This window comes from Cygnus olor, chromosome 4 (assembly GCF_009769625.2).
Source record: "Cygnus olor isolate bCygOlo1 chromosome 4, bCygOlo1.pri.v2, whole genome shotgun sequence".
Classification (NCBI taxonomy): Eukaryota; Metazoa; Chordata; class Aves; order Anseriformes; family Anatidae; genus Cygnus; species Cygnus olor.
In genome coordinates this window covers 32,674,155-32,687,605 of record NC_049172.1, presented here as the reverse complement: position 1 = coordinate 32,687,605, position 13,451 = coordinate 32,674,155, and the positions used below count along the sequence as shown (strand labels likewise).

The 13,451-nt window shown below is 47.1% G+C and overlaps 1 protein-coding gene across 5 annotated transcripts in view; it reads right to left on the bottom strand.

The window, feature by feature from the left end:
- FBXW7 (F-box and WD repeat domain containing 7) overlaps window positions 1–11,253 on the bottom strand; it is a 167,680-nt gene extending 156,427 nt beyond the window's left edge. Inside the window, exon 1 of one of the 5 annotated variants that reach the window (XM_040555390.1) lies at window positions 11,146–11,253. Coding sequence is in view for 4 of the 5 variants with exons in the window: in XM_040555396.1 (XP_040411330.1) it covers window positions 10,706–10,708 (3 nt within the window). In the remaining variant the exon portion in view is untranslated. Of the gene's footprint in view, window positions 1–10,705; window positions 11,043–11,145 lie in introns of those variants that run through there. The other 4 variants (XM_040555396.1, XM_040555394.1, XM_040555393.1 and 1 more) reach the window with 4 other exon arrangements.
- Window positions 11,254–13,451: the final 2,198 nt, after the last annotated feature.

Below are 13,451 nucleotides of genomic sequence, written 5' to 3'. Positions count from 1 at the left end.
AATGAAAGTTGACAAGGCACTATCAACAAAGCTGAACAAAAGACAGCTTCAATTACAAGGGCGGAATTTTTGTTTACTTTGCCTGGTTGCAACAGTTGAAATATTAACATAGGAAATGAGCTATTTATTATTTCAGAAAGATCCTGTTTTGTTTTAATTATTATTTTTTAATAATCTATATCATCAAGACACAATCTTGAGAGTTTCTGTGCTGATGTTCTTAACACAGGAACAGCTATACAGGAATTGCCATTTCCTGAAGACACAAACGAAAATTCCTCCTCCTTACTTGAATACCCTTCGTTTCCACAGGGTCAAGCAATTCTTCAGTAAACATCCCCCCATAGCCTAAGCTTCAGCTCAGGCTGCCATCCCCAGGACTGACTTCAGCCTTGAAATACTAGTAAGCAGTGGTCCCCAATAGCACTTCCCCTTTTCAATGAAAAAATTAAGCAGTTAATGTAGAAATATCTGTCTTTTTATGGATGTGCACTATTTCATCAAAAATGACTTACGTATAGAAGAATTTGCATCTGAAGAATGGTCTCTTCCAGACCAAAGAGACCAACTTCAAGGGACTATGACAAAGGCAAGCGACAGGAAAAGCAAACGATAGTAACTGACTGTCACGGCTCCTTCCAACACAAACACTAGACAGCAATATAGACATGTAATATAGACAGAAATACATACATATAATACAGGAACTAGACAGACACATTCAAAGTTAAGGGCAATTCTTCATGCCCTAGCCAGTAGATCTGCACAATTTGTTGCAAAAGGATGCAAGAGAGATGAAAATTTTACATGGATTCAAGGAAATACTGGAGAAGTTCAAAGAAGAGAAACTGTTCACCAGTTTCTGAAGAAACTGGAACAATCTCTGGCTCAGAGGTTCCCTAAGCTGCATGCAGCTCTGTATGGAGAAAAGTGTCAACCATTTATCTCGTTATCAATTTTCCCTATGCATCCACTTAGGGATGCTTTTTAAGATGGGCTGTGTGACTAATCTGGGAACTTCGGGATTCCTATACACCATTTTCAATTTTATGGCTGATATCCGACGTAGGGAAAGAAAGAACTTCCGTGTGATCTAGTATGACAATTTTTGTTTTAAAGCTATTTAATAAATTTGTTTTAAAATAGATAATTTCAGTTAAAATACGGAAAGTATTTTAATGTTTGGATTTCCCTCCCCCCAAAGCTGACAAGCCTGATAAAATACATTAAATCAAGACATTTTTACTGAATTTGACCTTTCATTCAAAAATATTAAAAATTCATGACACCTCTAACGAAATATTTTTATTCTCCACCACAACAGCTACAGCAGTTTTGTAGCTTTGCCCCTTGCACACCGTATCTGTGTAGCAGGCAGCACAGTGACCTGCTACCCAACAGTCCTGGCTGGCATTTTTCTCCTGAGAAAAGCGACAGGAATCACTCCAGGTTAGGTTTGTGGTGTTTGGTGGGTTGTTTTTATCCCTGCCTGAAAACAGATACAAGCAATAGATGGAAAGGCACATGACACGTCTGTCCACTACCTGGAGAGACCCCTCTGCTCCTGCTTGCTCGCTCTCCACTGCAACACAGCTTGCAGGGTTTCTGTCAGCTGAAGCCAAGGCCTCCTAGACCCCAAGTTCAACATCTACCTGAGCAGACACGTTTCAACACTCAACTGCACGATTTAGGGGACTGGAAGAGAGCTAACCACCTTCCCATTAACACCTCGTTCAGAGGAAATCCGCTACATTGGGCATTTTGCCATTTTATGAGCAAAAATCAGAACTGGGTTATGTCAGAGGAATGAGAAAAAGTAACCTGCAAATATTAAAGATTATATCAACTTCCTAAAGACGTCCAGTATTCTAGTGTTAGAAAAAAAAAAAAAAAGTTCTTTCTTACATTTAAAAGAGCCAGTAAATACAATTTAGAGAGTTAGACAAACAAACCTTTAATCCATCAGCAAGCTAGCTGAAAAAATTGTTTAAAGAATATTATTTTTAAACCTACGCAGGCTGGTATCGGAGAACATACACAGCATAGTTTCTGTTAAGGAAGCTTTTTTTTTTATTATTATTTTTTAGGCTGGCAGAACTTGACAACAGCAGTGAACTAAGGAGAAACAGCTGAAAGGCTGACTCCCAAAGAGCCTTCCCCAAAGCCACAACAAGCCAGTAAGATTAATCTTGGTGTTAGGGGGGAAAATACTGTTTTTATTTAGTTACCAGCAAAAAAAGGCATCAAAAGAAAAGGCAGTAAGTGGCGTACTACTTTACAGAAAAGGGCTAATAGCAGAAGGCCCTCGTTCTATACTAAAACTACTTCACATATTCACTAGTGATCCAGCAACTACGAAGTGGCAAAGGAGCAAAACTGACACCTGACTCATGTCAAAATTATTAAGGTTAAGAGAAGGAACCATAAGGATTTCAGGTAATCTGACCAAGCTAAAAGAGTAATACATGACAGACAATGACGTGCAATGCCTTGTCTGTGCTTACAGGCGCTTATGCTACTCGTTGACTTTCTGGATTTCAGCAACGAACTCAGGAACACAACAGGTTTGCTCTGGGCAGCCCATTAAAGAATGATGCTCAGTTAAACGTCAGGATGTAGCTGAATACCGCATTTCAAGGAGAAACTTTGTAACAGAACAATGTCAAAAACAGTTTGAAATGCTAATTAAACTAAAGCAGTTTTTAAAAAAAGGTGAAAGTTGACCAAAGTCATCCTAAAGGCCATGCCAAAACACTTGAAAAAATCAGGTGCGTTAACATTAGAGATGCAACAAAATAACACACAGGAAAGGCTACAGAGAAAGAAATTAAGAACGTGGTTACACCTGGAGTTTTGTAACGAAAACAGTACACTTAACTAAATTACAGGATTAAAGCTTCACATAGAAGATAATGCTATAAAATCCTGATTAATAGAAGGCATAAAACAATTGTTTAGACACCAAGATTTTGTTCAATGGAAAAAAAAACACTTAAATGAAAATCCTATCAGATTTTTAAAAGGATTACGTTTTAGTAAGCAGCATAATGATCTGTAACAACAATTTTAAGACCGATCTTGAAGAAAAACAAACAAACCAACGTTTTACACATGAAAACTATCCGGTGGCACTCCAACACCCTTTCAAAAAGCGGTTCAGAAGAGAAAGGAGTGGAAGACAAAAAGATCAATAAATTCCATAATGAGATCCTGACTCTTTTCTGGAGGTGGCAACTAAGGGATGGTGAGAACAGCAGAGAAGTTAACTCTCAACTCTACAGCCAGTAGAATTCTTTAATGCGATTTTTTTCCCCCTCTTTGGCAGGGGACAGCAGGCGTAGTAGCTGTGCACTGCTCACAGCACATGCTGCCTCCAGCCCAGCTAGCAAGCTGCACACAGACCGGTAGGTCACACGTGGAGTAGGGCAGCGCTCGGGCTGCGGGACCGACCGATCCGTGATGGGGAAGGGCACAGAAGGCATCAGGACAGCAGTGAGAGCTCAGTTACTGCAGTGCAGGGCTACAGCAGCAGACAGGATACAAATCCATAGGAAACGAGATTTTATTAGCTCTGCTGCTCGTAGAGCTATTTGTTTCCCTTGTGTTTTACAGATTCGAATACTAGTATTTCTGCTCACTGTAGCTTTGATCGCTGTGTGAAGTGTCATCTTACTGAATAAAAGGATTAGTTTGTCCAGGTTGGCAATGCTATGACTGTGATATGAAGAGAACTGCAGGGAAAAACCTTTGAAGATCAAGTGCATGCTCATTTTTGTAGGTTGAGTTGGAGTAGTAGCTGAAGGTGGGTTTTTTTTTTGTCACACGCATACAGCATGAAACATATGACAATACTTCTGCAGTTTAGTATACTGTTTGTAAGCATTTTTAGATATTTTTATTTGACTTTCTGCTGAAGAGGGGCAATCCCACTCTTCCCTTACACAAAAGCTAGAAGCACTCACTTTGGCCCACAGCCAGGTGGAGTTGAGAAGTGCACAGCACCACCGCAAAAGCCAGAAAGGGGCAGGGGGCAGCAAGACCAGCCCTTTTGGCTGCAGCACACGCCCCACACCAACTTCAATAGATCAAACCACAATTCTGAGGTTTCGGGACACAACTACACCGATCGAGTGGCTAGCCACTGCCCAAAGGGTCCCCCACCAGCCGCGCACACTCACTGCATCCTGTGTCAGCTCTCACACATCCTGTGCAACACCGAGCTGACTCGGTTTTTAGTTCCCTTCTCACTTCATCTTGAGCTGTCAGCTTTCTACCATTTTAGTTCCCTGAATTTAATTACCAAAAAATCAGATTAAACCAAAGACTAGCACAGCAAGATGACAATGGGTGAGAGAAGGTCTTTGGGACCATCCCCTTCAGCAGCAACTGAACAGGTCAAACACAGCATGAAAGGACAACCCCTGTAAAGGCCAAGTGAATAACAACCACTGGAGTCCTCGGTCTTCCCAGAGTTGGGAAAGATATTACGAAGGGTAAATTGTTCCAATTTCATATTTTTTTCTGTTTTAGTCTTCACTAGGTTGTGCCTAACCTACACAATTAATTTTGTTCCCACAGCACTGCAATGTAAACAAACAACAGGAGTGAGAAGGACCCAGAAGTTAACATTTCTTTTGTGCCACCAAACAAGCTTTTGTTTTACCAGTCATTCCCAGCACTCTTTTGAAAGGTTCCCACAGCCCGTGTAAACAACACGCAAGCTGAGCTGGATGACTGTACCTACCTCCTACACAGCCAGCCAGCAACCGCAGCATGCAGCTCCCCTACCTAGAAGGCTGCGCACCCACCCCGAAACACGGGGCGCCACCTGCCCCAACCCCCCGAACAGAAGATCCTGACCATGCTCCTGAGTCTCGCCGAGTGTTATCTCACGCTCCTGCGAGGCACAACCAAACATCAGTAGCGCTCCAGCTGAAGTTTGACCCTCTCGTGTTATTTCAAGATCAGCCCACTTCTTTTCTACTGCGTATCAGGAATTACTTGGTTTCAGAACAGTCAGGCATAACAGTATTCAGAGGACAAAAAACAAAACAATTTGCAAGATTTACCATGGCAATAAGCTATAAAGCTAGGAATTCAACACACAAAAAAAAAAGAAACACAATGTCCTGAAAACAAACAACTGTGAATGCTAAAGTTGTTTTGCTACAGCAAGCCCTGTCTGAGAACCACCCCAGTTTTAGTGCTGTCTCGTGTACATAAAACTAAGTTAAACACCCAAACAAGCTAAGAAACTGTCACTGTGGAGGTAATCAGTGTGGTTAATGCAAACACACTTCTGTGTTCCAGGTTTGAAAATGAAGAGTTCAGACACCTGCCCATTACAGAGCCCACACAAAACATCCTCAGCAGGACCTACTCCACACGTGCTGTTGCTTTCCTGTAGAGCATAGTGTCAAAGCACAGTCAGAATTACTGAGGGGCTACCGAGGCCTGCATGCTCCTGCTGCGATGTTTCAAATGCAGTGACTTTTACCTTAGGATGACTTAAAGATGCCCTCAAGATGTCCGAGAACTGTTACTATCTCACTCTGCAATAAAGAAAGAAGTTTGCTGTCATTTTAGTGATCCACCCACTCACAGAAACACCACGGATCCGAACACACTCATCAGTTCTCGCAACAACAGAAGAAATGGCCATGACAAAAAAAAAAAAAATCAGGAACAGCTGTTCCAAGCTACTTACACAAGGGTATCTCCAGGATCTGTTTCAGGGCAATCTCTATTGCATGGAAACCCAAAAGACCTTTTGCTTTGAGCACCTCTGCATGAATTAAAACTAAACATAAACAGCAAGTGAAATAGGCACACCTGGCAAACTGCATGTTTACTGACTATCTGACCTAGCTTGGGCCACACAACACTGCTCAGCAGAGATGCAGCATTTGTTAAAGCAAAGATGTAAGCATCAGATCTTCCACGGAGATTCAAAACTGTGCCGAGCTATGTGAGACCACGCTTGCCACAAAAGATGAGTTAAATATTTTCCAGAGAGACCTGAATCCAAAGCTGTAGTTTTTGTTATCACTATTAAGCGGTTATGATCTTGAACACTGAAGAAAATAATCTTTTAAAAAGCAGCTTTACTAGGTGAAGGAGAAGTCTACAAAAGCGTGTATCTGCTATTGTCAGGTCTAGCATAGAAATGCCAGATTTTGCAGCTACTGGAATAGCTAGTGAGAGACTTCTCAAGCATGAACTATGCCACAATGCTGAAAGGCTTGCACTCGCCAGGGAACACACTGAGCAGCTTACTTTCCTAAAAAGGGAAGCTGGAAAAAAGCTTGAAACCTTTTCTTCCCCATTGGCTTCAGCTTGTGGTGTTTTGGGCTTATCACTCATTCAGTGAGACAAGTAGCTTGTCCTGAAGTAGCCTGTTCACTTCTGAAAACATTGCAACTGCTTTCATTCCTGCAAATACACAAGGATACACATTCTATCCTATAAAGCACATCGTGTATTTCACACAAAGAGAAAAATATTATTTCAACTGCAGTTTATAATGAGGCAGACACCCTGCAAGCATAAGCAGATCCCATATGCTACGGCAGATCTAAACGTAAAGTTCCACCTTAAAGAAAAAGTGAAAAACTTTTTCCTGCAGAACGTGTGCTCCTTAAGTATTCACCACTATCCGTGAGCACACAGAGCCCACGTGTGCATTAAGGACATTATGCCAGTCTAAGCGGGCAGCGTTGAGCAGAGACTGTCAACACCCCGCTCCCTGGGTTTGCAGTTCCTGTCCTTCAGGAGTTCAAAGTAATTGCTACAACCTACAACACAAAACCACAGGTAGGTTACCTTAATGCTGCATTCACAAATATTTCGTTCCAATTAAAATGGGCTCTCAGTACTCCTCATGCAGTAGGCTCTCCACCCCCTCCCTTCAACTTCTTGATAACCCCAACCAAGGGAACACACAAGGGATGTCTTAACTTGAATGGCTTGAAGATCTCCCCGCACCTCTCCAGAGCAACATTTCCCCTTCTACCTTCAGAGAGAGGCATCAACATCAGACCAAAAGGCTGGGGATCTGGAAAGGGGAATCTAGTGACAAGCATAACCATTATCCTAGAATGAGCACAGATTTCTAATTTTCAAAGAGGATCCACACATAAAAGCAGGGGCCAGGGATGAGAAAGAATGAATCAACAGCCTGGGATGGCCACGTAGGAGTGCAAGATTCACCGATGGAGATTTAGAGGAGTTTAGAGGAAGCAACCACAACACCTCCTTCCCCACAGTTCCACGATACCCTTTCTGGGTGCCCCGAGGAGGCTCACCCCTCTCAGCTCCCACTCTGGCTGGGCAGCTCTTGCACCCTGGTTCAGACTGCAATGGCCACCACTGATCATCTTGGAGGGATTTGGGGCAGGGAAGAGAGCAAATCTTGCTCTTGCAGCTGTTTGCAAGCATACACTTCCTGAAATCATCTCATCAGTGTTTTGCTATCAAAACAGCACGCATGAAGACTCCTCATCCTTCAGTGTAAAGCTAACCATCTCAGCTACAGACACAAAGATGATCTGAGCTAAACAAGCTAGTCTTGAACAATAAGGAGTATTTCACATCTCCTCTTACCAGCCAAGCTGTGGGTGCTGTATTCTCTAACTGATGGTAACATCTCGAACTGTCCCAATAAATAACAGGAAAAGATATCTGCCAGTATCTTAAGACATGACGTTATGGAAAAATACATTGTTTCCCCCTTGTAAAAATGAATGTGATTGTTTCACAGAATACTGAGAAAACAAAGTATTGAAGAGCTTCTGCATAATTGAGACCTGTCTGTTTTGCAAAGATGAGCACTCTTGAAGAGATGTCATCGACTTTCATGTACCTTTTGTCACAGTGCACAAGTTTTCACAGTGAATAAGGTTCATCTCAGCAATTTCTTTTCGTCCTGACATTACTTATTTGTGAAGTATGTATCCTTGTAACGTAAGTTATAATATGCACGTGTTATGCTTCCAAATCTGAATCATTTTGGTCAAGCTCTGAAAAGAAATCTATTTCAGAGTCGGGGGGATGACACTTTATTAGGCTCTTTAGAGAGCATAAACTTCAGGAATATGGGCTGCGAGTGAAAGTGCTTACTGACGTAAACCATATCCACAACATTGACAAAAACAGCAAGAACATATTAGAAAATGCTTAACTACTGCATACATCAATACAAGGTAAATGTTGGAGTGGCTGATCAGAACCACTGGTGGTAAGAACAAGGCAGGATTCACAACATCGCAGACAAATTACTCCCGTTTCCCCTTCCTTCCCACAAAGTGTTCCCTCATGACTGAGTTGCAATGCCTCTTGCATTCATTAAAGCCAAAAAGCGTCTTGCATACACAAAGTTCTCAAAGGAAGAATAACAATGACAATGATCAAACCCGTAGCTTAAAGTTCAAGTAAGTACCTAATCGAGCCATTAGTTAGTTACTGATTCCTGCTGACCAAAGCGTGGAGCTAAGAAAAGATTGGTTGATTTCACCCATAGTCTAAACAAAGGTAAAGCCTGAAAGCCACGTTTCATTTTCTATTGAACACGAAGCTGTGACAGGTTCAAGTATTCATTCTCTCTCCTCATAAAACAAAAAAGTTAGAGGGTATCCATCCCGGCTGACAACCGCTACATTCCACCCAAGTGACTGAAGCAGAGACCTGTCCACCCTTGCATCCAAGCCCCTGAACTTATTTGCAGGCAAGGAGGCTGCTGAGGGCCGCTAGACACGCAGGAGCAACATGGGCCCCGGCCATGTGGTGAGGTGTTGGGAAGGTTGCTTTGGGGAAGAGCCCAAAACGCACGGAGCTGTTCACAGCCCCGCATCAGTGGCCAAGGCCACCATGAAACGTGGGTGATCGGGCTCAGCTGGCCTCTGGCTTAAGCCAGGTCAGCCTCCGTAACAGAGGTGGCCGCAGCACCCAAAGGCCAGGCCAAGAATCTTCTCAGCAATGAGGGAACCTCCAAGCTTACGTGGTTCAGGTCTTTGTCAAGCCAGCATCTGAAGCCTTTGCTGCCACAGCAGCCTGTGGAGGTGATGCTGGTAAAGAGGCCTGATCCATCCCGTGACTGGGCGGAACATTTCAGTACAGAACCATCCATCCCCTTCCACAAATTCACTGAGCTACAACAATACTTTTTGTCACGAAGGAGCATTTACAAGAGCGATTACAAGCAATCCTCATTATCTCTGTCAAGAATTACCTGATATACAGAAGCTCTGTCAGAGAAAGCCGAAGCAGCTCTGCAGATTCTGCCTTAATGGCACTTTTATTTCAAACGTAATGTATGTAAACTCAGTTAACAAGCACGCATTCTTAAGAGAAAGAGCCAAAAGATTAAACACATTTGTTAGCTACAGCCTGAATTTAGAACTGACTAAAGGACTGACTAATGCTGACTAAAAGATACTTCATTTAGTTTACTTTAAAGAGACAGAAGAGCATTCCTCTCCGTTCAATAACACTGCCAGGCCTGAAACATCACACCCTCCTCTCCTAATTCAGAAAGGAGAAACACCACTGAAGTAATTAACAGCACTTTTGCAAAGTACTGCATGCGCACATAATGGGAGGAAGTAAAGTTAGTTTGTCAGGCTGAAGATACAAATGATTTCTCTTCCTAAACTGGCAAGCTTCTCTAATAACCAATACAAATGAGGCTCGCATACTCTGTGAAACACCAGTGCTTTTGCTACCAGAGACACTATTGCAGTAGTAAAAGGTTATTCAGCTTGAACAAAGGAACTACATGGAGTAGATCTAAGATCTAACAGGAAAAATAAACTTAAGCTTGAAAAAAAATCATAACATAAGGTGATATATTTTCTTGAAATATTTATCCACCCGGAACAGCAACAGGAACGCTCAAGTGCCATCAACAGACAGAGCTAATAACAGGATGACGATGGAGTGGGAAAGGGCAAATTTAAGTCTGAAACCAGGAAGTGACACAAAAGCAGATGTAATCACTGTATCAGAAAAGAACACAACGATGCAGTGCCTTTCAGCTCCTGCAGATACTGCATACAGCAAAACGCTGACCATCCCTTTAACTCGGTGGCCTGAAGGGAGGGCAAGCTCCTGTCCCAACCTCTAGCTCCTGGAGCAAGAAAAGCAAAACTTGATCCGAATGGAGAGTTCAGTCCTCCTGTTTCCCCTTTAGGACAGCAGTGACGACAGGGAGCTTAAGATGTGGAGATGTTGGGGTCTAAAATAAAGTCTTCTTGCCTGTCAGCACATTTGGTCCCAAAAAGAAATTTACAAGTGTCAGGTGCCCTGTCTACCTGCCGAATTTCCTACTGACTGCTGTGCTGTCCCCAAGTTTCCAGCGGCTGCCCCTTACTCAGCGAGAGTGAGCAGAGCACAGCTGGGAGACACTATCCCTGCTCTCAGACCCGCAGCCCTCAAGTACGGCGTGCAGCTCGCGTGCATCCCTTGCACACCTTCAGCCGCTACACGCTTCTGCTACTTTTTACATTTTTCCCTACTTCCAACTCCATCTGGTGAAGGAACTGCAGATGAGCAGGTCAGAGAGGGGACAAGACATTGTACTGAAGGTGGACTCATGCCAACAGCAGCTTTCCCACAGAGCTACAAGCTCAGGTCTACATCCACGACCATCTCAAAGAAGCAATGTTGGACCTCCTCTCTTTCTAGCGCACCCTCCTCACGTGAAGCTCACCATCGCTGAGTTTTGCCAGTGGACAGAACAGCTCGGCACCGGCAGACACAAAGTTCCTTCCCCACTCACAGCCGCGGAGCTTTCGCTCCATTCGGGCACAACTTAAGGCGCTCCATTAGAGCGGCACGGGCTTTGGGGCAGCGTTTCCTTTTTCCTCAGGGGGTGTTTCTGCATTCTGCAAGGAGGCTAAAAACAAAAACCAGAAGCGAGGCAGAGGACAGCCGCCTTGCCCTGCCTCCCAGAAGGAGGCCGGGGGCACAGCGGGAGCAGCCCCGCGCCCCCTTCCCGGACCGGCGGCGCCTTCCTCCGGGGCGCTACGTGCGGGGAGGCGCCTCCGGAACCCGCTCGGTCAACGTTTGGGGTTTTTTCATCAAAAAAGAGAGAGGCCAGGGGCCGCCCCGCGGTACCGAGCGCCCCCCCGCCCCCCGGGGGGTACTCACTTGTCGGCCCCGGCCGCGCCGGGCTCCCCGTGTGCCGGCGGGGCGATGCCGGCGGCTCGCCGGAGCCCCCTCCGCCGGCTGCCCCCCGCCCCGGGGCCGGGCCCCCGCTGCGGCTGGGCGGGGATCGGCTGCTCACATGGAGCCGCCGCTGCCCCCCGGGGCCCGGCTACCGGCGGCGGCGGGGACGGGGGGACGGGGACACGGGACGGGGGCGGGGGGGGAGCCGCTAGGGCCGCGGCGGGGCGGCGCGGGGCGGCCGTGCGGCGGGGCTGGGCGCTCCGCTCTGCGGCATGGGGGGGGGCGGCGGGGCGGGGCCGGCGGCGGCGGCGGGAGGGGAGCGGCGGGAGCGCGCCCCGGGTCCGCTCCGGTCCTGGGCGGGGAGGGCGGGAGGGAGCTGAACGGGGGGGGGGGGGGAGAGAGGGAGGGAGCGAGCGGCGCGCCGGCGCGCCCGGATGACAGCCGTAACCAGGCAACAGGCCCCGCCCACCGCGCCCCGCCCCGCCCCGCGCCGGCGCGGGGCGATGACGTCGGCGGAGGGCAAGGTGGAGCCGAGCAGGTAGCGCCGCGTGGTTCAGGCCGGGACAAGGGGGCGGGGCCTCGAGGGAGGGGCGGGGCCTCGAGGGGAGGGGCGGGGCCGGGCCGGCCGCGCGCAGCCGCGTTCAGCAGCCGTTGGCGGCGCGCACCGCCCCCTTTTCCCGCCGCGAGGGGCGTGGCGCGAGCCAGGGCTAAGGCGGGAGGGGAGGGTGTGAGGGAAACGGGGGGGGGGGGGGGGCGTTGGCGCTGCCATGGCAACGGCCGGTGCGAGCGCTCCGAAGTATTTCCGAAATATTGAAATAAAACGGCAATTAGAGCGGCACGCAGCCTTCGTTACGGAGCGTGGCCGTTAGGCTGGAGCTATGGTGTGCGCGGAGGAGTCGCGCAGTCTGTGAACACGAGAGTAACGCACAACACTGAGGCGCTGCCCCACGAGTGGCTGCCCGCAGCTCCCTGGGGAGGCTCAGACCCCAGTTACAAGGCGGTGCCCGCTCATGTCCCCACCGTAAAACACACTCACACGGGAGCAAACCCAAGGTTTCCGTGTGACTTTGCCGCTCCCTGCCGTGCCCACCTTTGCCGTGCCGGTGTATCCCCAGCTGCCTGGCCTCCCAGCCACCTCAGGGCCAGAGGCCGTCTGGCCACGCCAAATGGCTGCTCACCGCCACGTATCCTCCCCATCTGCTGCTCCGTCTCAGGAGCTGCTTCTCGCTCCCCACCACCCTGTGCTGGATGTTTCTTTATCCCTTGCCGTAACCTTGTTTACCTGATTTTTCTCTTCTCATGTATTAAAAACAGATGGTTGAGCTTATCCGAGTCTCCAAACCTCCCTCTATTTTCTTCTTTTTTTTTTTCCCTCCCCACTTTAAAGCTGTTACCAGTCACGCTAGCGCTGGTCCCGTCAGTGCCATTCGGCGCAGTGCCAAGGACGGCATGCTGGCAGCATTTTAATCTGCGGAGCAGGAAGGTGGGAGCCACAGCATCTCAAGAGCAGCTCATGTGAGAGGCAACACTTCCCAGCCCTCATTCCCAGCACTTCAGGATCATCGGGAGGCAGGAACCGCTGCTGTCACCAGCACCGTCTGCTGCCTTGCCTCCTTGACGCACAGCCCCGCTGCTCCCTTCAGAGCACCTGTGGTGAGCCCGATGTACACGTCTGATCCCGGGACAGCACAACAGAGGTGCCCTCTCGCTCTTTCCAGCTGAAGCCAGGTCCCTTCCTCACCAGCTGAACCACCTCACCTCCAGCACTGCCCAGCTGATGCCTTCGCTAACAAATTCGATGGGGGTGTTTGTGCCGTCAGCAGTCTCCTTCACTAGCGAACCTCGGCTCCTCACAAAACATCTCTCACCGTTCACACAGAATGAGAAAGCAGCCCTCTAATAAATACATAAATATTTAATCCGGTAATTAATTAAAACTTTGTTTTCCTCGAGCGGCATTGCGTCTGAACGAGTAATTTAATTCTAATGTTTTCATTTAGGTAGAATCAAAGATTGATGTTATTTCAACACACGTGTTTGTGTGAACTGTTTCCTAAGTTTACAAAAATGTGTGTGCAATTATTGCCATCTACAAAGGAAATAGCAGTGCTAAAATATTTATGCCTCCAATATGAATCTCTTCTACTTGAGAGGTCAGGAACAGTGGTCTCCCTCAGACCTTGTCCATGTCAAGGGGTTCACTAGTTCTTATTTCCAGGACCTATCACTTATTCTCCTGGCTTTCCACTTTGTTGTGGTGTTCTCCCTCTGCCATTCAAGAAACAGGA